At 38.1% G+C, this 24,748-nt stretch overlaps 1 protein-coding gene across 2 annotated transcripts in view; it reads left to right on the top strand.

Moving 5' to 3' along the window:
• The first annotated feature begins 108 nt into the window (after nucleotides 1–108).
• Girdin (protein girdin) overlaps nucleotides 109–24,748 on the top strand; it is a 36,234-nt gene continuing 11,594 nt past the window's right edge. The window contains exons 1-20 of one of the 2 annotated variants that reach the window (XM_069846523.1): nucleotides 109–258; nucleotides 551–687; nucleotides 2,637–2,725; nucleotides 3,610–3,715; nucleotides 4,417–4,626; nucleotides 6,103–6,219; nucleotides 6,314–6,471; nucleotides 8,183–8,264; nucleotides 9,086–9,264; nucleotides 10,778–11,040; nucleotides 11,846–12,027; nucleotides 13,437–13,589; nucleotides 13,676–13,957; nucleotides 15,137–15,243; nucleotides 16,468–16,653; nucleotides 17,786–18,119; nucleotides 20,379–20,666; nucleotides 21,974–22,174; nucleotides 23,266–23,411; nucleotides 24,002–24,094. In XM_069846523.1, coding sequence (XP_069702624.1) covers nucleotides 634–687; nucleotides 2,637–2,725; nucleotides 3,610–3,715; nucleotides 4,417–4,626; nucleotides 6,103–6,219; nucleotides 6,314–6,471; nucleotides 8,183–8,264; nucleotides 9,086–9,264; nucleotides 10,778–11,040; nucleotides 11,846–12,027; nucleotides 13,437–13,589; nucleotides 13,676–13,957; nucleotides 15,137–15,243; nucleotides 16,468–16,653; nucleotides 17,786–18,119; nucleotides 20,379–20,666; nucleotides 21,974–22,174; nucleotides 23,266–23,411; nucleotides 24,002–24,094 — 3,230 coding nt within the window. In that variant the 5' untranslated portion in view covers nucleotides 109–258; nucleotides 551–633. Of the gene's footprint in view, nucleotides 259–536; nucleotides 688–2,636; nucleotides 2,726–3,609; nucleotides 3,716–4,416; nucleotides 4,627–6,102; nucleotides 6,220–6,313; nucleotides 6,472–8,182; nucleotides 8,265–9,085; nucleotides 9,265–10,777; nucleotides 11,041–11,845; nucleotides 12,028–13,436; nucleotides 13,590–13,675; nucleotides 13,958–15,136; nucleotides 15,244–16,467; nucleotides 16,654–17,785; nucleotides 18,120–20,378; nucleotides 20,667–21,973; nucleotides 22,175–23,265; nucleotides 23,412–24,001; nucleotides 24,095–24,748 lie in introns of both variants that reach the window. The other variant, XM_069846524.1, reaches the window with a different exon arrangement.

The following is a 24,748-nucleotide window of genomic DNA, read 5'->3' as shown; positions in this document are numbered from 1 at the left end:
ATTGACGACACTGAACCAAGCAAGGACACGAACGTAAATGCAGTTGGCCATGACGGTTTGGAACACAAAGCATTGCCTACTTTAACATAACGAAGGCAACGAAACAAACTTTTCCAGTGAGACAAGAGCAATTGGTGTAGTCGGCCATGACTCGGTGTAATGTCCGTCCTTGTGGATCTGTGCGTTCTTTGGTGCTGTGTACCCTCACACAATTAATTATGAGTGAAAAAGTTTGTAATTTCATTTCTATATGAAGAGGTACGTATAAATATAAAAATAGGGGCTGATTTAACATAATTTTGTATGTGTTGCTTTATTAAAGTTTGAGGCATTCAAAGCTCAATGAAAATATTGTCTTTGACAGCTTACTTTTGAAAAAAGTAAAATTAAAAAATTTAAATAATATATAATAATTTATATGTAGAATACATGTTTTTGGGATCTATGTCTGGAATGGAAGATATTTAGAGTAAAATTTTTGAGTAACTTACAATGGATGTCAAAATATGTAGGCTATGTTTACACGATTGTAACAGTTTTATATTTTCAGAATGTTGAAACTACCAAAAGAACTTGCATTTTGCATAAGATAACGTCAACAGTCTTTCCCTGAACAAGTGAGCAAAGTTCGCCATGGCAACTACAGCAGAGATAGAAGATCTCATGAGTGGACCTCTTGTTACATGGGTAGGCTAGTTTTTATTTATTTTTTTTTTTTTTGCCTTGTGTCATTGTAACGGATGTCTGAGTTAGGAGGAGATTTTCTACCGACTCCGCCACTATGTTGGTGGCAGAAAGCGTCGAGCCATCCCACAATTAAGCAATTGCCGTTTTTGCGGACACAAAAATGTGCTCTTACCTTGCTTGCAGAAGGGCTGAGCCACAGTTGTTTTGTAAGGCCTCAAATTTAACAGTTTTGTTGCAAAATATGCAGACGCTCTTGATATCTGTGTTTGATATGCTAACTCACGAATAGACTTTTTCGGACTGCTTCTTAACAGGCACCCATCTTTTCCAGTTTGCGTTCAGTAAGAGCTTATCAACGTTTAGTTCCCGTATGTACTATCCAGTAGTTATCCCGTTGCACGAAGGTTCTCCATTGATTTGTAAGTCATATAGGCTAGATATCAGAGAATTTGAAAATTATTTACGAACGTGCCTTTGACATTTTCAATCTTCACGTTTAGCTTTATATAATCAGACACTGTTAACTGAATACATGTTATCACAACAGTCAGTGTCGCTACTGAGTGAGCACAGCTTGGCTTGCCAGCAGGAATGGGAACTTATACTGCATGTCCTCTTCATATGGATATATCAGACACCCATTACAATTTAATGATTTATGGGACCTGATATAAACTACTGATAATATAAATTACATGTTGATGCTAGGATTAGTAGGTTATTTTACGACGCTTTATCAGCATCTTAGGTTAGGTCTAAATGAGGCTAGGTGATAAGTGATAATGCCGGTGAAATGAGTCCTGAGTCCAGCACCGATAGTTACCCAGCATTTGCTCTTATTGAGTTGAGGGGAAATCCCGGAAAAAACCTCAGCCAGGTAACTTGCCCCAACCGGGAATCGAACTGCTAGGATTATGGCATAGCCTATTTTATATTTCTAAGATTTTGTAATTTTGGAGTAATTACGGAACCAAATGACAGAGGAAACTGAAGTAGTCAAAGAAAAGAGCTTCTTTGGCACTGTAGAATCTACACATTACAGTTCAGTGTCATAAATAATGGCTAGTCCCTCCCATTTTTAGTAATTTTGTAGCATTATGTGCTGATGTAGCCTATGGCCGATCCTCGCTTGTACTAACTTCGGGAGAGATCTTTGCTGCAATTGTTCTAATCGAGCACTGATATTGTCCAACTTTTCCTCTGTTCAGACATGGCACCCTTGTCTTCTTTTCTTGTCCAGTTTTTAAACTTATGAACTGTAGTCCTTTCAGGTTGATCAATCCAGGAAGACATTCTTGAAATTCTCCAAGACACTGAGCAGGTGGTTGGATTTTTTGTTTTTAGTTACCGGTATGACAATTAAAATCCTTTGCTGTGTATTAAATCTCTGAACCAGGACTCGGCCAACAGAGAGATTAAACTCAACCTATAGGGCTACATACTGCACTGAATACAGACAACTGTCTTAACAGTGACTATGCATGTCTTTGAATGGCAGAGTGCTCAGCTACTTACTGCCGACTCCGGTCCTCCATTATGCGACCGTGGAAAGATAAAATGTATGCCCTGTAAGAGGCTTGTTCATGCTAATTTGCCTCATTTCTTGCATTGTTTGAATTGCCCAACACAAAGTGTTCTGGAGCTGATGAGATTTATCATTCTGAGACTTACAAGTAATTGTGGTGGTAGGGGTGCTACCTTGTGACCTCCAGACAGGCATTTCCTCCAGGGTAGATGAGACGGTTACACTGCTGCTATTCTCAACAGCTACTGAGACCAGAACAGACCTCAGCTTTTAACGTCTTTATTTAGTTTATAATTCTGTAATCTATACGAAGTGCAATAAGCTGAATGAGATGTGTCAGGCTCGCATGAGTAAACTAAAACTAATTAGTGAGACAAGCAGCATTGCACATTGTTAACCTTTCTGTAATTTTTTCAAATTGCAGTTCAGTTCCTGCTTGGAAAATGCTGACAGATTGGCTGAATACGAAGACTTGACTGATGGCATTCTTATTCATGAAGTTCTATTGCAAATGTAAGTTATTGCTGTGAGAAGACTTTCTGTTGTTTTATTTTTACATCAGATGTTTGAGCTGGTAAGCTTTTGCTGTTATACAGAAATATTGTTATGTTCATATTAAGTACAGTAACGAGAGGGCAAGTGGACGTGCTTCACACCTGCATTGTAACATACCCATAGTACAACAGAACTTTTACTCACTGAGAATGAACAAAATTTAATTAAATACTGTATTCGGAAGAACTGTTCTTACAATTTTATTTATCTGCACTCACTTGAGATGCACCATAGCCTGAGATGTCCCTCTGCTGACTGTAGTCAAGGTGGAGAGAGGGGAAACGGGAGTGAAAGACGCTCTTTACAGATATAGTGATTTATTTAAATATTTCGTTTTCTTTACTAGTTCGTGGCAAGGGAGAATGGGAGTGCTGTTGTGAAAATCTCGAATATTGACATTTGGTCCTGAGTCATTCCATACAAAACAGTATGACAAAAAACATGAACTCCAGATTTATTCATGTTTTGTATTTTCAACTTTTTGTGTCTCTTATAATTATTATTACTATTATTTTAAAAAACATTCCAATTTCAGGCCTCAGTGGCTGTTACCACAGTCTAGTATATACAGTCACGAAGCTTAGGATAATTTTTTGCATTTCTCGCGATAGTTGCTAGCCGCTTGGAGTGCTGTAAGTACTAGGAACAATAGACTGTGCCACTGCCATCGCGATCTAATACAGGCTGTAAGGCAGACAATGTGACTCGCTTAACCCGATCATGAAGGTGGCGTTTCAACCACATAACAACATTATCAACCATTATCAACAATTTATTCAATATTTTTCATTTCTAAGACATGTTTTTTGAAATTATTGTTATTTATTTTACTTTTCTCTCAGAGATCCAGAGCCAGTACATCATGGTGTTGTGCCAAGTCTGGGAAATGTGTTGACTCGTGTACGTAACATGGATATCATCATTAGGAACATCAAGGCGCTGTATGAGGTAAGAAGCAAATTACACTTCTCAAATCATCATTCCAACTTTCTCTTCAAGCATTTTTTCACTGTTATCAATGCTGTAAGTTTGTATTTCGTCATTATAAAGCTTCATAAAGTGAATCAACGGTAAAACATATTTTCTCTATAAATTTAACGAACTTTGTTTTGATTGTTTTCATTTCTTTTGACTTCCTGTCATACTTTACTTCTTTCTTCCCTCATTTTTGTGACAAACATGACACTGGACCAGTTCCTTTATAAATTTAACGAGTTGCAGAAATATGTTTATTTAACGACTCACTGTCAGAATTGCGAATTTGCTCTAAATAAATGAAAAGGAATGTCTTAGTTAAACAAAATGCAATGTGCAGTATGAAAGTTCGTTTTGTTTGGTTGCACAGTGAGTTAAATGTTTATTCAAAGAAATAACCCGTAATAACTTCATTGCAGAACATAAGAGAAAGCATGTGTTATCTTTAGTAGTCTGATTATTTTTTTATTTACACTGTATGCACGCGAATACATCTCTGTGCCATGGATAAATGGATGGTCTTAAAGAATATTCGTCCAGTCTTCTGTAGCAGAATTTGGTTCATAAAGGAAAGCACTTCGATTTGCACGCAGGATGCTGCAATTTTAGACATTATCGCAGTTCTTGAGGGTATTCCTCACAGTGACGTGCTGTACAGTCGTTGTGGTCGGCAGGAGGAGCTGTGCCAGGTGCTGCTGGTGCTGCCAGACTGCGTGAAGCTGGGCAGGGAGCCTGACAGCAAGGCTGGCGTGGAGAACATGCAGCTGCTGCTGCTGCTGTTGCTGGGCTGCGCCGTGCAGTGCCCGAACAAGGAAGCTTTCATCGACGGGATCAAACAGCTGGACTTGGATGTGCAGCACGCCATTGTGGACTGCATCAAGCAGGTACTGCAAAGTGATGTGCAGGCCCATCTCTTTGAGTGTCACTTAGTTTTGCTTCTGCCAGTCTAAGGGCCATTTTCTCCAAATAAGTTTAAACTTGAATTTATTTTATATTTAAGTCTGAGTTTAAACAAGAAATAATTTTCTCCACATTAGCTTAAACTGTTGTTGTCCTCAGAACTGACTAGTTCAGAACTGAGTTCTGAGGATAGCCCACACATGAAAGCAATATAAACTTTATATTCCAAAGTGATAGTGTTGACAGTTGTGTAATCAAGATGTATAGTCAAACATTCCGTCTGTATTTAAAAAAAAAATGATAAAAGACCTGGCAACACGAGGAAGCTGGCATAAGCCTATTTCATACATTTAAAAACAACAGATTGTGTTCTGACATGTCACATTTGTGGCAAGTAAGGAAATTTATTATGTAACCAATCATATTATTACCATTGTATTACGACCTGCCCTTTCTGGGTGGAGCTGCAATAAGTGAAATCAGATACTTCCAGTCATTTCAAAATAAATTCCTACGAATTCCACTCAATTTTCCTTTGTTTTCCGTGACAGCCAATTCCACAGAGAAACTGGTATTGACACAAGCAAACCAAGAAGTTCTGTAACAACCTAGAAAATGTTCCAAGTGCCGTCCACTACTCTCTTGGAAGTAACTCTTCATTTCCCACCAGATTCAAGAGTCAACTTCCCTTTGTATATATTGTATATTTTAATCAAAATGTATTATCACATCAACCTGGTATGTATGCTTATCAATCTCTGAGGAGCCCAGTCAATTCATGTGACACATTATCTTTGTATTTATAGAAATTACACAAGATGTCATCTGACAGTTTGAAGAACATCTGAAATCTGGATGAGGCTTGCAATTTTAAATGCATTTTTAGATCCTTTTGTAATATATAGTGTCTGAGTGGTTGAATATACATATATATTATTACCATGCATTTCAAAATACCGAATTTGTAAGTTTCTAAGGTGGTTTTCCTCCAGAAACATTCGATTATAGTGTTATGAAACTTTGTGTCCTGATGCATCGTTTAGAAAATTAAGCCACTTCTGCCCAAGGAATTTATTTTTGTTAAGCTGAAGTCAATGAAGTGGCGTATATCACAAGTTAGATTTGTAGCTTATATTCAAATAAAACCTCCTTCACTCAGTACTATTATTAAAAATGTGTGAAGTTGGATGTAATGTTAACACCAGAGAGTGTTCATTGCATTTGGTCATGTCTCAATGGAAAGCACTGCTGTCAATTACATTTGCCTGAGAAATTCAGAAGTATAATGCAATATTAATAAAAGTTAATTTTTAATCTATTTTTTATTCCTTTCTTCTCTGACATTTGTTTATGTTGGTTGCCATGTATCGAAGTAAGATAGTCATATTGTTTACAGTATTTATTGTTATGCATAGGTACTCTCTCTCTCTGGCTACATGTTGCTCACTGTATTGTTCCAGGTAACGGATAATCACCACATTGTGCTAACTCAAGATGTGATAACTGAAGCCTTTTCTCCTGATCTCATGATCAATCACATCAGAAGACTTGTTCGAGAAAGGGATGATTATTTACAGGTTAGAGTTTATCATCATACTGAAAGTTCGGAAGTCGTCTGCCATGTGTATATTATTTAGTGAGATTACTACTGTACAATGCCTTGTTTAACAGCACTGGACAACTTCAGTGATACAAGAGAGAGTAGGAAGTGAAGGCTGTAATGAACAACAAAGAAAGCCGTCCACTCCTATGTTGGAAGGCGAGTCACATCATCTCGCTGTTGAACTCGCAGATTGGAAAGCTCGGCTGAGAAAACAGCGCCAAGAACTGTAAGCTTTATGTTGACATTCACATAGATGTAAGAATGAAATTAAGTGAAGTTACCTCAAATCAAGACACCATTGTGCCTAGCATGGGTAAGCGAAGTGCTTTTTATCATCATTTATGATATTATGAATTGTTATACACAGTGTGTCTGGTTGTGTGTGGTTCAGAAAATTGACACTGCAGCCTTCTTCTTAATTAATAATTTCTTCTTGAAAAATTTGTATTTTTTTTAAAAGGTGACAGGATTTGAGGAAATCCCTATGATTGCGGGTAATGTCTATACTGAAATTAGGGTAATGGGATTAGAATAAATACAATAATGTGCTGTAAGATTGTGTTCAATGAATGGAATTAAATAAGCCATGAGTAACAGTCAACCCTCCAGGAATGATGGTGTATTAAACAGAATGTACTGTTAAGAGAACAAGGTAAACTATTCTTTTTGGGCCAAAGACAATTAATAGTAAACTGATATAAATATTGTTACTGTTATTTATCCATCTGCATGTGAGTATTGGTAAGCTTATATTATTATCTTTCAGTAGTTACGCATAAGTCTATTTTGCATCTTTGTCGAAGCACAATTGAATAACATTATTTTTGCAGCCCTCACGGATTATAATGAACTCTTCCAAGTAGTTCATGCAGACTCCTTTTGTGTATAATAATGGATTTGTCGACTTATTTATTTATTTTGTAATTTTATCGAATATGATAATTAGGAACTTAAAATCCAGACGTTTGAGGTGGGCAGGGCATGTAGCACGTATGGGCGAATCCAGAAGTGCATATAGAGTGTTAGTTGGGAGACCGGAGGGAAAAAGACCTTTAGGGAGGCCGAGACGTAGATGGGAGGATAATATTAAAATGGATTTGAGGGAGGTGGGGTATGATGATAGAGACTGGATTAATCTTGCACAGGATAGGGACCGATGGCGGGCTTTTGTGAGGGCGGCAATGAACCTTCGGGTTCCTTAAAAGCCATTTGTAAGTAAGTAAGTTTATCGAATATGATATAAGCACTTCAATGGCAACCAAAGTCTAATTTCTGTTTCACAAAATTTTTGTTTTTTACTATTAGTGTAGTTCTTAAATAGATGTTATTATTCTGTTGAAATGTTATTTCAGAATTGACTTGCATGCTCTTGCCAAATGTTCGAGAAATAAGTGAAACAATAAATTAATTTGGAAAATAGAAGTTTTCACAATATTAAGGGGATCACTCGATGTAAGTAGTACTCTTCTATACCTTTATGCTGGTTTAGATATCTCTTTATCTGTGTACAGCATAACTACAGCAAATCATATTCTGTTTTGACTGTTTATTGATTAGGCTCACATCAGTGATATTTTTTTTTGTACATATGTAAATAGTGTTCTGCCCAAGGACAGGTCTTTCACTGCAAACCCAGCTTTCTCCAATCTTTCTTATTTTCTGTCTTTTGCTTTGTCTCCGCATAATATCATCTGATATCTTCTTCTGCCCGAACTCTTCTTCCGTTCACCATTCCTTCCAGTGCATCCTTCAGTAGGCAATTTCTTCTTAGTCAGTAACTCAATCAATTCCTTTTTATCTTCCTGATCACTTCAATTTCAACATTATTCTTCCTTCACCCACTCTTTCCAACACAGCTTCATTCCATATCCACATTTTAAATGCTTCTCACTTCTGACAACATAATGAACTAAAACTCTGTTTTTGTTTTCTTTCAGTGAAGAAAAAACAGAAGCATTAGTGGAGTGTAAGGAAGATCTAGAGCACAACAGACTGCTAGTAACTAAACTTCGACAAGAGGTAACCATGTTATTGATATTTTGTGAAAGTTTTCTTGCAGGAATAGCTGTCAGAAATATTATATTCAAAATTATTTACCATTACACTTATTTCTGTCTTTTTACTGTAGTCTTCAAGATTGTTACGAAGTTCAAGATCAGCATATTTACGGAAGTTGGCCTGTTCCATCTATTATTCTGCATGAAACCCTGTGACACTGCACAGATTCTTATGGAACATTATTTGGTCTTTTTATGAAAATTTGGAGTTTAGCTGAAATTTGTCGATTATTTCGCCTTTTCTCGCATGGGCATAACATATACAGTCACTTCGATCACCTGCTGTACTTGCAAAGGTTCAGGCTGAGATTCTGAGACGAATTTCGCTTGAACAGAATATTAATTTATAAACTTCTGTTAATTTATTATGATTAAAAAGTAAGCAACTTGGATGAGATTTTAAGCAGCTTTTATAATGATTGTATGCAGAGAGTGTGAAGGGTCTCCTACCTTGATGCAACCAAGCGTGGCTGACTAATCAGGATTGGTACCGTGGCCAACTGAAGTCCAGTGTTGAAACACTAACCAATGCTCATTGCAGCTTTTTTTGAGAGATGGAACCAATTTCTTGGGGGATGTTAGGTTTTTAGTTGTTATAAGGTATGTTATGAAAGTCACGCAGTCAAGAAGGTCACACAGTGTTACTGATTGATTGATACATTGGTTGTGTGGGCTCTGGCGAAGTCGTGCTCCTTCTCAGTTGAAAGGCTCTCCCTTGAATTTGTCACCAGCCAGATGAATTTTATGTATTGTGTATCTTCATAACGTCTGTTCCATTTTGAGGTTCAAGAACTGATGCAAGATGCTAGGGCTGCCAAGGCCTACCGAGATGAGCTGGATGCCGTGCGGGAGAGAGCGGAACGGGTCGACAAGCTGGAAACAGAAGTTCAGAGATATCGCGAGAAACTGAGTGACATCGAGTTCTACAAGACGCGTGTGGAGGAGCTGAGGGAGGATAACAGGTCAGGTGAAAGCAATGTACAGTACTTGCTACAATTTATGAAGTCCCCGATTCGATTCCCAGTTAGAGCACTGGAATTTTTTCTGAAAAGGAACTTGTTCCTGTGTTCGACCATGGTGTGGAATTAAGGTTAAGTTTAGATTTAAGACCTCTCCTGGTCCACATAAACATTCATGGTCATCCTATTATATCATTGGGGCAATGTAACTCTGCTTTCCAGGTGCCCCAACCTCGTAACTCGTAAGCCACCGCTAGACAAACTGGTGGTATTAATAAAAAATAATACTAATTTTATGTGTAATACATTTTTTGCACGATCGTGTTTTTTGCTGTATTTACAGCTATTATTGTTGGGCCTTGAAAGTTAGCATTCTCACACAGAAACTTGTTGCTAGGGAACTCATTCTTCATAACATAAAACTATGCTGAAATAGACCCATTACAGTGCACTTATTGTTACTTAGTTACCATTACAATGTAGTAGTGCGAAGGCTTTGGAATAATATTGCTCTAAATTTTCAGTGCAAAATATATTGTATTTGCAATTTGAAAAGTATGATCGTGCAAAAAATGTTGTACAGTACACGTTTGTGAAATAAATTATAAAATCTCGGAAATTTAAAAACGAATAGAGCGAGTTTTTCAAACTTTTTTTCAATTTTGTAAAAAGCAGTTCCCAACCTTGTATCGTGGTCTACTATTTCAAGGTTGTAAAGTGTGCAGGTAAAAATCACTGTTAACATAATTTTCCAATGTGTTATTTATTCTTAATTTATATTTATTATACCACATAGACTTTAAATTAATAAATTAGTTTTCTCTGAGGTTTTACTTTCTGGTTTTTCATGAGAAATGAGGCATATTTTGATCGGTGTTCATTATAGATGCCTGTTGCTGGTAGCCAGAGGTGGGGTGTAGTCAATATATACTGCAGGGCTGTGTCTTCTGCAACTGGTACTGAAAATAGAGCTTATATGAATGCTACAGTACAACATAATAGCAGTAGACCTTCTAACAATGCCATTGTCAGTATTGTTAACAATTTAATGTACATAATTGAAACATTTATTGAATATCATATAATTAATACGAAATTAAAACGATGTGGAATGGACAATAGCCATTTCTTACGAGATGGAATGTAAAGGTACTTGGAATTCATTAAACGGCATTCTGGTCTTCTGTCTGCTCCAAGGCCTGAAGTCTTCTCTTCTCTCACTATAGAATATTGTCGTGCACCAGTTACAGTTCATATGATAGTATTGTGATATCTGTGTAACCGAGTTATACATTCTGTTCCTTCTTCGTCTCTTGAGTGAGTTTCAAGTCTATGGTTCTGTTCTCATTGAATTATTTGTTTTCATTCATCATAGGATACTAGCCTTATATTGTCTGAGCTACAACTTGCAATAGCCACAGTGTTGTCCGTTTAAGCAGACAAATAGAACCCCCATAGGGGTGAGAGGTCAACACTGCTACCGAGAGGGGCCTGATGTTATTTATGATGTTCGCAGAGTGCTGCTAGAAACAAGGGAGATGCTGGAGGAGCAGCTGCAGAGAGCTCGGAAGCGGGGCGACCACGTGCTGGAGCTGGAGAGTGAGATCATCAAGTACAAGCAGCAGCTGAACGACTTCGCGCTGGAGAGGGAGGCGCACCAGGAGAAGCTGCAGGAGCTCTTCGAGGAGAATGCGCAGCTGCAGCTGCTTACCAAGTCGGCCCTCAACGACAACTCAGCATACGATATAGAAAGTGACAACATGGAAGATTTTGATGGGGGTAAGTAACATCCATACTTCAATGTGCTGTTTGATTCGTGGCTGTTTGCACTGTTTCAGCACTTCGTACTGGGGCCATTATCTGAGGGTCAGATTCATGCTCTTAGACTTACAGTGGTCCATTGTGACATGTGGCTTAGTGGCATTTCCAGAACCAACAATGCCCATAAAAAATTCGTAGCCATTTCAAAGTCAGCAGTTGCTGTGTACTTATCTGGCTCAGGATTTTCCTTTTGGTGTACTCCCAGATGTATTTCCTTCTCATTTCTTTATTTACTTCCTTTTAGTAGTTTTGTCTTCTTTTCACATGTCGGCACATTTTATGCTACCTTTTCCTGAAAAGAACCATTTACGAAATAGTTCATTGAAGACTGCTAAGTATTATGGACACTTCTTAGCTCATTATTTGTTTAAGCTGTAAGAAACTTGCACCAGCGTCAAGATGTGTGTCCATGAGAGAAATAAAGATCATAGATAAAATGTATTTTAAAAAATAGCGCATGTTCTCGGTTTTTGCCTGTCACTATAGGTAATGCAATCCTAATCATTTTGATAATTTAATTGAAGCTAGATTTCTTATATTTACTAATAAAAAAAAGTCATTGACAGGAAAAAAAATATCATTCCTTATAGATATGTGTCCCACCATTAACCAAACAGCTCAAGTCAGTCCTAGTAAGATGAAATGTTGCTTGAGAAGCTTGCTCTGTCATATTCGTCACTGCCCATACGACGGGTAGAAACTCTTAATTGTATCGACATGTAAGTGGGCAAATTGCTATGAAGTGATTTATACTGCATTGCAGGTTCTGGAGACAACAGCTTGTCAGAACAATTGAGTAGCAATGCACAAGCCCGTGCTCTGAAACTAGAACTGGAAAACCGGCGCCTTCTATCAACAATTGACAGTCTTAAGGAATCATCATTTCATGAAAGCAGCAACAAAATTCTTGAACTTGAGAAAGAAAAAAAGACATTTTCTTTGAAGGTAAGATGTTAATTGAGGTGGTCAGAAGCAGAAGGGTGTAAGTGCACTTACGTAATTGTCTATAAAATATGATTAAAAGTTACGAAGCATTCGTAAATTCCGTCAAGTTTTAATTTTACATGTTAATATGCGTTGTGGTTAAATTTTAAATGCTTTAGTTTATCTTGGATGCATTTAAATATTTTTTTTAGAAATGTTACTTACACTTCTTCCCTTCTAACTGCCTCAATTTAGAGCTTGTTATGATGTGAAAAATAAGTTTCTCATTATAAATATTAGCAAAAAGTTTCAGACTTTTGGCAGTAAAAATAAATGGCATCATATGAATGGTGCACACCTAACAATTATTTATTAATATTATTTGCAAATGACTTGTGTTATACAGACTGATCCATATAAACCTTTGCAATTTCAATGACTTATAACTTCTGAATCAACAATAGCAAACATGTGCAATCTGTTTTGAGTAACTGTGAGAGTTTCCTTAGAGTAAATGTTGAAAATGTCTTCCACCTGCATCCATACACAACTGTACTCGTTGCACCATATTCCATGACATTCTCCGAAGTGTATCCTCGTCATTGTTGCTGATTTCATTCCTGATGGCCTCATGAAGTTCGGTAAGTGACAGCAGTACATTCTTGTATACTCTGTCTTTAAGGCAGCCCCAGAGAGGTTAGATCATGTGATTTGGGGGCCACAGATTTTTTGAGATTAGGCGATCACCAAAGAAGCTGACTATAAGTTCATGGAATCATTAGATGCACGACGTGTGCCATATGAGCAGCCTCTTTCCTGGCTCAATTGGCGCAATGATTTTCTTGGTGAGTTCACTAAACATCATCAGCACAATCTTGACTCATTGCAGGTCTGTGTTTTCCACTCTCGCTGAGGGGCAAGCCAGTTGCCTCCAGCTTTCTTGCCATCGATGAAACATTGCACAGACCGAATTCTCTTCAAAATGTCCGTTGTGTTTGAATTTGTTTTCCCACATGTTTTCACAATAAAAACGCGCTGCCGAAATGTTATGACAGCAAAAACTAGACTGTGAACTAATTACTGACAGCAACAACAGGGTAGGGATACCAATATAGATTCCCATAGAGCTACTGAGTTCGTGAAATTCAGTTTCAAGTTTATAACCCATTAACATTATAAAGTTTATGTGGATCGCTCTGTATAAGATCTGTCAAATTGTCCTCGGTTCTTGTCACCTTGCTATTGTCTGGCCTTCACCCATGTGTGTATGGGCTTCTGATGTACTTAATAACAGTAAAAGTCATTTTCTGTGCAACAAAATGGATTTACTAAGCAAGTTAATACTGTGTTGCTATTAATGATCCAGTATGCATATACCTGCATAGTGTCAGATTATTGTTTTTTAAACTGAGAAATTAATTATATTTCAGGTTGACCAACTACAAGAAAACTGTCAAAGGTTAAATCAGCAGAATTCAGAACTAGAACAGCTGTTTAAGGATGCTTTGACGGAAAATAGAAAGCTCCAGGATGCATTAGATGCCCTGAAATTAAATTCTGACAAACAACATCAGGAACTGCAGGCAAGTCGAATGTTTCTTTCTTTCTCACAATATATATATACAGAGAGCAGTGTAATTTTATTAGATGATTTGAATTGTTTCCGCAGTGTGACAGATCTCGAATAGAAGAGCTTGATAAGGTCGTTGAGAGCATGGCGAAAGAGAAGCAGAGATTGCAGTGTCTTGTTGAGAGCATTCAGCGGCGTGCAGACGAATTAGAAAGAACAAATGACGTAGCCAATCAGCAGACAGAGAACTGGAAAACAGAAGCCAAACAAATTCCAGAGCTGCGAACTCAGTGTAGTACAAACCAGGCCAAGATAGAGAGTTTGGAGAAAGAGAACCAGGGCTTGCAGAGAGAGCTTTCCAAACTGCGGGAATCCATTGAGGTGAGATACAGGGTGTTCTGTAGTGCTGAGTGAGTGAACCTTTGTGAAGGCGTTAATAAACCTCGTGGTTTCATAAAAAGGGAGTTTTGTAGAAGTAATAAAGCATTAGAATTGTTGATTGGTTTGATGAAGTAATTAAATGACTACCGGTAGTAAGTTAGTCAGACAGTCGACTAGTTAGATTGGGTTTGAGTTCAGATTGTCAGGTTGATTGGTTAAATGTGATAGGTCAATTCACTTTGTTTGTGGTGAAAATCAGAGAAAGAATACGACATAGGTACTTAATTTCATCACATCAGTATATTTTAACTATAAGTATCATTGCATTTTAGTCTACATTTAAATAATACATTGACTGTTTAGTGTAAGTGCTATGTTAATTATATCAATGTTCCTTCTTTCCTTGTCACGCACACACAGTGTGTCTTTACTCTCCCATTACACGAATGCCAAACAAAGGATTATAAGATTTGTATAACAGATTTTGGCAGAAAACACCACTTTTAATGTGTCTTCACCTTTCTTTAGCTTTTATCTGCATCATGCAGTTATATACTGATCGGTGTATATATGTCCAAATTTAGCTAAAGAAACAGCAATATGGCACTGTATTTTGAATCTTAATACAAAAGACTGAGAAAGACTGTGTATTCGAAGTGATTCTTTTCTCCTGTATGAAACATTTCAAAATGGTACGTTGTAGGTGGTATATTTCCAAAAACATGTATTTCAAATTAATAATTTTTTAATACTTAAATATAAAACTACTGTGACAAATATTTATACTCATATTATAAAAATGTACATGAATGTGTATGATTTATTAACATATACCGGTAGTTACTAGTTTAAAAGAGAAGCATAAGAGCCGAGGCTCGTACATTTGATACACTTCCCACCTAGCAGAAGTAGAATGATTGTTTCCATAATTTTTGCCAGCCACTAAATCTGGATAAGAGAATTAAGAATAGATTGACTTTCGTGAACAATAGATGAGCTCTGTACATTGTTCTAGAATAGACAGACATCAAATTTGTTCCTAAGTTGCACCTTGAGTTACATACATAATAATCAACGGGTTGTACAATATCAGTACTTCCTCCACAGATAAGTAACGCTACCTAGGAGATTTCTTTTTGTGCATGGAAAGCAGTCTCAAGTTGCGTCCTAATTTTGTAGGTTAAAGACAAGACCCTGGACCAGTATGCCAGTGATTCTGCTTGCCACGAAAAAGAAAGAAGCAGACTGACCAAGGAGTTGGAAGATGCCGTGGCGCAAATAACCAGGTGCGAATTTTGAGTTTTGTGTGTAGAAATATTTTTATAAATTGACAAATTGAGGAGAAACTTTACAGTTTTATTCTTGGATTTGAGGTGATTGAGTTTAGTCCCAGTGGCTATACCCACGACTTAAATTTATTTTGTGTTAATCATTTCTCCTACTCCTGTTTCACCTAGAATATGTTACATGAATACAGTATATAATTATTAAGGTATAAAATACAAGAACAGTATATGTAATTGCAGAAATAGAAATCAAAACAATATCCTTCAGATATTAGAGGAACACTTGATGTAACTATTGAGGTACCAGTACATTACATGTAATTATTAAAATAAAACCTGCAGGGACACTGTTTGTAATTGTTAAGGTAAACACTTGGTGTATACTTCGTGATCACCAGCTGATGCATTCTAAGAACAATGTTCCCTTACATTTCTTTCTTCCGGTCCTTTATGTATGTGTGTGATTTGTTGATGTGTTTCGATACTAAACATCATGTTATGAGTACAAAATTATAATATAAACACAGGTAATGAAATAACAACAGCAAAACAATAATAGATTTAACAGCACCAATAATAACAATGCACAAGCCAGTCAGCAGATATAATAGAAATACGAACAAATGTGGCTTTGTCCACAAAATGAACTGGCTACGTCACAACTGGGAATGAGCCGTGATTTGTTGTTGTCATAGCAACCGTAGTGACACTTCCAGTGCAATCACGAAGTAATTTTAATCTAAGTATAATTACTATTTTCACTTAACTCTGTTATTTTTAAGTGGACTATTACTGTTGAAAATTGATGAATCCGTAGGATAAAGGTAAGAAAATCGAATGAAAACTAATAAAGAAATTATTAAAAAGTTACAAGTTCAGTCAAGACCAATAAACAGTGTGCTGTGGCTACCCACTGTGCTGCTGCACGTCTTTTGGCTGGCCCATCACTGCTTGTTGATGGCACCACTCCGTAGGGATTGCATGGAGTTCGTTTCCTTAGATGTGATAGAGAGTGTAATTCCATATTACTATTGCACTGGCCCAGTACAGTTCTGCCAAACACGAACTCCACTTGGATTGGCTGGGATTTGATGTCAAGTCGATTAATGTTTAATTAAAGTTCAGGCAAGGCAAGGCAGCTTTATGTATCTCGAACTGTAGCAACTGAGAGACTAAGTAATACAAATCCTACTAATATAGTAATATGAAATGGTGATTACACAGACTTCATGAAGTGGAGAGAGAAAGTCAAGAGCTTGCAAGTCGATCGGCTGTGGACAGGGAGACGCTGGCCACGCTGCAGAGTGACCTGGTCACTCAGAAACTGAACACTCAGCAGCTGAGGAGCAGCTTGGAGAAGCTGGGGCTGGACCTGGATCAGCTCATGGATCCAGACACTGCATTGGAGAGGTACGTTATTCACTTCTACAATCACTATTTAACGACGATTATTACCTGACATTCGCCTTACTGTTGGGGGACGCCTCGAAAAAAATCTAATTAGATAATCAGCTCAGGCGGTTTGGAAACCATATCTGATCACGAATTTCACTTGTGACTTCTTTGTGTATTCTATTGTATCGTATTTTATTGAATTATTATTATTCTAATGGCCAGCGTTGGAGGATGAGTCCATTTGTTGCCCAGCAGTCATGCTGTAGTTTGAAGACCTCAGCAGAGTAGTGGGTGTTTGCATATGTACTAGATTCCACTTTATGAAGCGAGTGAATAAGAAGTGACATCATGTTGCTGTTAGTAGAAGCTCAGTTGCCATAACATTTTTCTTTCCTCTGTCTTAAATTGTATTCTTCACTTCCTTTGCATGTTGTAGCACTCAGGAAACTCCATGCTTCTTTTAATCACAGTGTTAAACTTGCAGTAACAGTGGCAATGACACAGCACACAAAAGCAACTGCATATAACACACATGGCCTGGTGATAAGTTTGGCAATATTGTCCCGCTGTGCTCGGTTGCCATAATATTGCCAGTTTGTCACAGCAGGCAAATTTTTGCATTATAAACTCCAGTGAAAGGTTACTCAGTGTAACAACGCTATATAAGCTACCCTCTACCATTGCCTGTAGGACTACTGTCTGGCTCATTGCTTTAAAACATGGAAATTAGTATTGTATGTTCTCAGATAGATTGTTCTGAAATAATAACATGGCTAAACTCTTCTTGCAAAATGTTCGAAATGACTTGTACGATATTTTCTTCCACTTTTTGTATAACTTAAAAGTACGAAAACTTGCTGCCGTATGCTATACACCATTCTCAAACAATTAGAAAAAATACAGTAACTTGCAGTACACTAAACATGAATGAACAATCCCTTCCATGTTCTGAAACAATTAGAAAATACGCAATAGGTTACATTACATTGTGCACGAGTGAGTAATCCCTTCAGTAGCTCACAACAGCCTGAAGTGAACTGCATGCATGCAATGCCCGACAAATGGCCTTGAACTTCGGTGCATGTGAGAGGCAATGTTTGTATACATCTCATTGTGTTGTGAATACAGTGACAGAGATGCTTTGCAGGATAGCAGCCAGTGCAGAGGTAGTGCGAGCCGTGCGAGGCCTGCTAGCCAAGCAAGAGGTGGCCAAGGAGACTGCTGTGGAGGAGGTGAGCAGCAAGGAAGATCAGAGTCCCGACGTGCAGGCTCTCAAGTCCGATAACGAGTCCTTGGCCCGCCAGTGTGAGGAGCTGCGGCAGGAACTGTCCGCTCTGCAGAGCTCTGCTGACAGCCTTCACTCTGAGAAAGCAAAGCTGCAAGTGGGCGTGGCCACGCTGCAGTCGCAGATATCTTCTTTATCGACCCAGCACACGGCTCTGCAGCTTGCCAACTCTCAGCTGGTCGCCGAGAAAGACGAGGTAGAGGAGCCATTCGTGTTTTGTCGTGATTCACCTTCTAATTAGACACACACGTATTACCTATCATTGACAACACATAATAACATTGTAAAAGTAAGCTTTGTCACACTATTTTTGTTTACTAGTCAACTAATAATAATCTTTATTAAACACAATGCGTACAGCTTTCAGCTATTTTTTTAATTGTTCTGGAGACCTCACAGACTGGGGGTTATTGTGCAGTACGGTGGAATGATGATAGTAATAGAGAGAACACCGAGAAAACCCCACATTTCTGCTTTGCCCAGCACTAATTTTTTCATGGCCTAGATGTGAATCGAACCTGGATCGGCCACAGTGGAAGCCAGAGAGGCTAACCACTTGGCCATACAGTGAACTGATCGACAGGCTTTTTGATGGGAAATGTAGATGAAAATCCATTTCTTGTTATTTACCAGAAGCAATTTTTTATTTGAATTTTGCAAGTAATTAATATAGATAATTTTAGAACTTCAAACTTTTGTCTGAAAAAGTTGTCGGTTTTGTAGATAGTTATTATTCTGAAGCAAACATTGTTGGAACATATATCATAATCTACACTGTTTCATTTCACATTCTTTCTTTTGTAATAAAACACTGCTGGATCTGATTTTGAGTAAACGCTGTTTTGTGCACTTTTGGCATGTGGGTTTAAATAACCTCAGACTGCAAAAAAAAAAAAAAAAAGTGTATACTTGTAAAACCACTCTTAATTTGTGATGGACAAAGTGGGCGTGAGGGTTTTTTTTTCAGGTTTTTCCCGTTTCCTCTCCCCATCATCATCATCATAATCATCATTGCATCAGTACTTTACAATCACTCTGTGAGGTCCCAAGCCAAGCCTCCAGAACAAATAAAAAGAATGGCTAAAAGTTGTACACATTGAGTTTAGTAAAGATTATTATTAAAGCCACCTTCTCAGTATTAAGGTTCCTGATTGCTGAAGATCTGTATTTCCAGGAATATGGCTACTGCTTTGGTATTTTGTATAAAGTGAAAGTGCATGGGAGGTAAAGGATCTTCTTTTTGGAGCTCGGGAAAGTTGTTTTAAATATACTAACAGTTATCAGTGGCGTAGCATGAAATTTTGAGCAGGGGAAGCTAACTCAAGTTGTCTTTCATGTACATATGAGAAAAGTATTACAAAAATATAGTCTTAACCCGTAATTGGTGAGGTGGTGACTGTCAGTGCCCCAGCCATTGTAAGAAAAGAAGCCTGGGCCAGGTGGATGTGCGGAGATATATATTTTTTTCATTGCATATTATGCTGCCTGCTTCGCTAATTTTGAAGAACACCTAGTTAAAACTAATAAAAGTACTTGATTATATAAATTAAAAATTCAGTTTGATTATCTGAGTGCTATGATACAAGTTCCTAAGTTGCGGTAAGTGCAATCCCCACCTCACCAGTTATGTGACTAGAAAAATATCTCACCACTTACAGGTTAAAATAAATAGTAGTCAATGTCAAGTCAGCAGTCCGAAGATTGGTTGGAACATCGTAAGTAACACCAATAAGGCATGACCTCAAATGAGACGTAGTAAAATATGATTTCACGGTTTACACATATCTCTAACAAATAGACACGTATACGTATAACATTAGCTCAGTCCCTGTCATACTTAGAGGAATCACAATATTAACAGTCAATAGATACAATATTAGTAACATTACGTAAGTATGCATCTGTCTTTTGGTTGTGCCCTTCATTGACAGCAAAGGAGTCGTCATTTGTTTTTTAGATCACACTTGTGTTCAACTGAACACAACTCATGAAAGGGATAACTCGGAAAAGAAATTATTTTCAATCTAAAAGCTAGCTTCTTGCGAGCCTTGCGACCAGGGTAGTTAAGTTAGAAAGGGATGGAAAATCTGCGGGGTGGGTTACACAGAAGAATGTGTGAAAGAAACCAGTCAGCTTGGAAGCTGGTGTGTGCAGGCTTCTTGTTTACTGCTGCATCACGAATCATCCTGAGCTGCCGCATCACAATATTTAACGCGTAAATATAAATTCTATAAAAATTAATAACTAATTTTGTTCATAAACTGCAGGTTTATTATGAAATTATTATTAACTGGGGAAGCTGAGCTTTTTGGCTTACATTGACGCTACGCCACTGACAGTTATTTGAACTCGCTGTGATGTCCCGCTTATCAGGCATGTAGGAATGAGTTCTGTTTTGCGAGTTATCACCAACCAGGAGCCCAAGCTCTCAAGCAGAGTGTTGTTGTGCCTGCAGCTGGTGAAGGAGCGCAGCCTGCAGCAGTCGGCACACCAGCAGCTGCTGCTTGACCAAGTGACGCTGCAGTCCCTGCACGAACAGCTGAGCACTGAGTACGAGGCTCTTCTGCGAGAGCGGGAGGGCCTGAAGGCAGTTCAGCGGGACCTGCGCAACGAGCTGCGGGCTCTGAAGGAGTTGTGTGCGCGCCAGGAAGCGGCCCACACTCTGCTGGAGCAGGAGAAGGAGAAGCTCAAGTCGGAGTCCCGTTCCTTGGGCAACTTGAGAGCAGAACACTCCAGCTTAAAAGTACGTATACTGATACTTAAACAAGCAGTGTTACCAACTCACTGAAAGTGCATTTCTTATGTCAGATCTGGTCACTTCACTTTAACTTTGTGAACTCACCTGGCTGAGGACCCCAGAAGAATTATTGCAAGCCTCAAGTTCTGGGTTGGCTACTGAAATACCGTGGCGTGCTGTGATTCATGCTTTGGGAATGTAAAGTTTTAAAGCCTGATATCCATCGGTTTTTTTGGCTTTAGTGCACCCCTGAGTACCTGACACCTTTATCTCAGTTTTGATCAGGAACTTCATACCAACCTTAGAGTTATCACTTGTTTGCAAGAACCCTGTCTGTACTCACACTCCAGAAGAATTTGCTTTGCAGTCTCTTAGTATTCGGAAATAGGTGCAACATTAGCTGAACTGCTGAGTGTTAGCATTCCACACTGGTAACCTGGGTTCGAATCGCAATGGGTCCAACTGGAATTTGTGGTGGACAAAGAGGTGTTTGGTGGTAGGTTTCCACGGGGTACTTCTGTGTCCCCTACCAGCATTGCACCACTGCTCCATTCATCATCATGTTACTTTAGTTCTCCTCCTATAGTGAACCAAGGACAAGAACTACAGGCTTTGGCTAGATGGGGCCTCTTTAGTGAGTGACATAAGTCAAGTGCCTGCCATTAGTTTAAAAAAATTCAGAAATAGAATTATCATAATATTAGCCCATCAGAAGTTTCCTGAACTGGTCGTGTACATTTATTAGCACTATACTTTGTTTTAAGACATCTCTCCACTTGAACAAGAGAGATAAGAAACTGGTTTGGCTTGTGGCAAGCAATGTGCTGGTCTGTATTGTGAACTGTATTTCTTTCCATTTCTCTACTTGCACTACTGACTAGTTCTCTAAAAGTATTTGTCCCCTTTCTGGGCATGAAATCTGTTCATTTCTCTTGAGCTCTGATAACCTGGCAACCGTTGTAGTGTACACAAAAAGTGACCACTCTCCTGCAGCATGAATTTGTCTAACTCCACTTCGGGCAGCACAACTAGGGAAAGGATGTTTATTGTGCACCCCATTTAGCTCTTCAGTATACCTTTGTTATGGATTGTTTATAACATTTGATCTATAAACAGACAGAAAAAAAACAGAACAGAATCTCCTATAAGAAATTCGCTAATATATAAACCTAGGCTCTCACGGAATCAACAGAAGGGGACTTAGCATATGGCAGCCGGTGACTTTTTTTGTCTAAGTCTGTACATATTATATACTGTTATAGTTATGTTATTTAAGGCTTGTTTATGTTAACACCCTGTAAATTGTTTATCAGGATGATTTCCGAAACTTGTTCACTGCAAGTGAGAAGCTGAAGCAGGAGTACCGAAGTCTGCAGGAGGAATACAGAGCTCTGCGCACTGAGAATGGAAGTCTGAAGCTGCGGCAAACAGAAATGCAAGGGGAGCTGGCCAAGGCCAACGACCACAGCACTCTGCTAGAAGTGGAAGTGTCTAAGCTCAGTAACAGGTGTGAGGTAGGCAGTGTTTGTGTCGCTCACAGAGTACAAAATAGGAAATTCACTTTGCTTAGAAGAAATAAATGCTGGAAATAGTATCATTATATAAGGAAGGAGCTCTCACATTGTATTTTACCTGCTTTATATATTTGAATTTCCGTTTGTTTATTACCTGATTCTGAGGTTCCATTATGACCAGGCGTCTGCAGTTTCAGTGCCCGTAATCCTATATATGCGGGAGTCCATTGTAGTACTGTACTGTGCATTTTGTTGTGGTTTTAAGAGTTTAAAGTTCTTATTAAAGTTGTTTTGCAGCTCAAAATATTTTTATAATGTTGTTTATATGACTGCTTGGATAAGTTGTTTTGTTATTACTAATGGTCTTCATACTGTGGTATATTTTTACCTGCATCACATCGGAATCTAATGTGTGATATATACATCTTCCGATACAATGTTTAGAAATGGAAGAGTTATTCTACATAAGATACTGTAGCCAAAGTTGTGTTGTACTTTGAATTGATGAGGCAACATTTCTATACTTTACATGTTAATTTATTTCGGATACACATTTTTCGATCATTCATTTTCGTATTTTGAACCTTGGAAGATATGAAATATCATTTATATGTCCTAAATTAATTTTGCTCGTAACTAGGTTTGCCGTGAAAATAAAGTACATTTTCATGGTTAAGATGCAGTCCACTTTGAAATTCTGGAAATTCGAAACTGCGCATGGTTGCCTCCAACACTGTTGTATCCATTAATGAAGCTGCTACTGCTTTACAAACAGTGAAATGTTTCATAACATATTACGATGTAACTGAACAATTTGAGGACGTGGTTCAACTCTCAGGAGCAAGCAATGAAATATAACTGACTTTTGTTTGTAATAATCATATGGTATTAAATTTAATGCTATTTCAAATGTTATATGTAATTTTAGTTATATGTTTTTCTTACGTATGCGGTTTTTCTTCAGACCATATAAATGAAGTTTTACGGTATTAGGAGAGACAGCAGGTTTATATTGTGAAAATAACATAAGCTATGTGTCAGGCTTAATGACTGCTTTTGTGCAATTGAACGTAACTAGTTTTTGTTTTCAGATGTTGCTGCAAATGAATACAGGTTTGGAAGATGATCGCCGCTCACTTATGGATCACGTGTCTCTGCTTTTGAGCCAGTACCACGAGCTGCTCACCCATTCACTAGAGGATAAGGAGCACTACCACATGGAGGAGAAGATGTTCACGTAAGGAGCACTTTGCAAATGCATGTATTTTGAATACAACCTAACGTGGTATGTGGTGACAGATGGCAGCACAGAACGACCGTTTCCATTAAGATTGCGCCATTTGAAGGTGCTGCAGTTCGTGATTGCTGACAATTCCCTCCATTTGGCACAATTGCATTTTCCTGATACTGCTGAGTGCAGTGACGTGCTCCGCCATATTAACTTTGTCCCTCCATTCCATCATGTCAAGAGCAAGCCATCACGTGACTTCTGGGCTCTTTTCTTCAACTTTTTTTTTCTCTTCCTCTTAGCTTTAAACATTGCAGCGGAAATCGAGTAATCTTTATACACAATGTAAAGATTAATTTTTGGTCCTACAGAATTATCTGTGATGGTTACCATTTGTTATTAACAGAGAAAAATTCGCTCCGGCACCAAAAATCGAACCCAGGAACCACAGTTCTACGCACTGGGTGCTCTGAAGGAGAGTATGAGTTGATGAAAATGATGCAAAGACAGAATGTGTGATGATACATTGACATAATGTTTGAAATTCGTAACAGTTGCGGAATGTTTGATGTGTGATTTCATTTCTTTTATTTCAACAGAGACAAACTGAACAATCTATGTCGACAGAAGGAAAAACTGGAAGAGAAAATTATGGAACATTATAGGAAGTTGGAAAGCTGTTCTACAAAAAAGTAAGTAATTTTGTTCCACTATTAGATGATGAGTAGCTGCAATTACGGTTTCAGTTGTATATTATATCTGTGGAGCTTGGTAATAAATTGCAAGTTTTGGGGTAGAGCAGAAGGAAAGTTTGAAATGAGGGCCAATATCATTATGATGGACTGCAAATCTGAATATGGAGGCAAATGCCCTTTATACCATCTGACGAAGCACATTTCCGGTATTCACATGGAGATCATAACTCAAAACACCAATTTCTAATTTACGCCTTTTCTACCGTGCCCCATAGATATATCACTTTAAATGTACACCATTGGTCAGTTAGTATGCTTTGTGAAGGATAAACACGATGTTGGGGATTGATTTGTACCTTATGCACCATCTCTGCAAGAACAACGGAATTCATAGCGTGCAGCAGTCTGTGCTCACTTGCGAACAGACAGGTGACAGGCCATCTTTGCATACTTCCACCTATATTACTAACATGCGAAAGTTTAATGTACACACTATTGTTATTATGATTCCATCGATATTAAACATTCTACAGCCATTTAATAATACCTAGTTACTTTCTGCTCACACTGTAGAACACGAATTTTGGTATTTTTATTTCTCATAACAGTCATAACGTGTTCTGGAAATATGAGAACTGTGTACGTAATACA

This window comes from Periplaneta americana, chromosome 14 (genome assembly GCF_040183065.1).
Source record: "Periplaneta americana isolate PAMFEO1 chromosome 14, P.americana_PAMFEO1_priV1, whole genome shotgun sequence".
NCBI classification, from domain to species: domain Eukaryota; kingdom Metazoa; phylum Arthropoda; class Insecta; order Blattodea; family Blattidae; genus Periplaneta; species Periplaneta americana.
The sequence above is the reverse complement of the archived record's forward strand: the minus strand, read 5'-3'. Positions and strand labels throughout refer to the sequence as shown.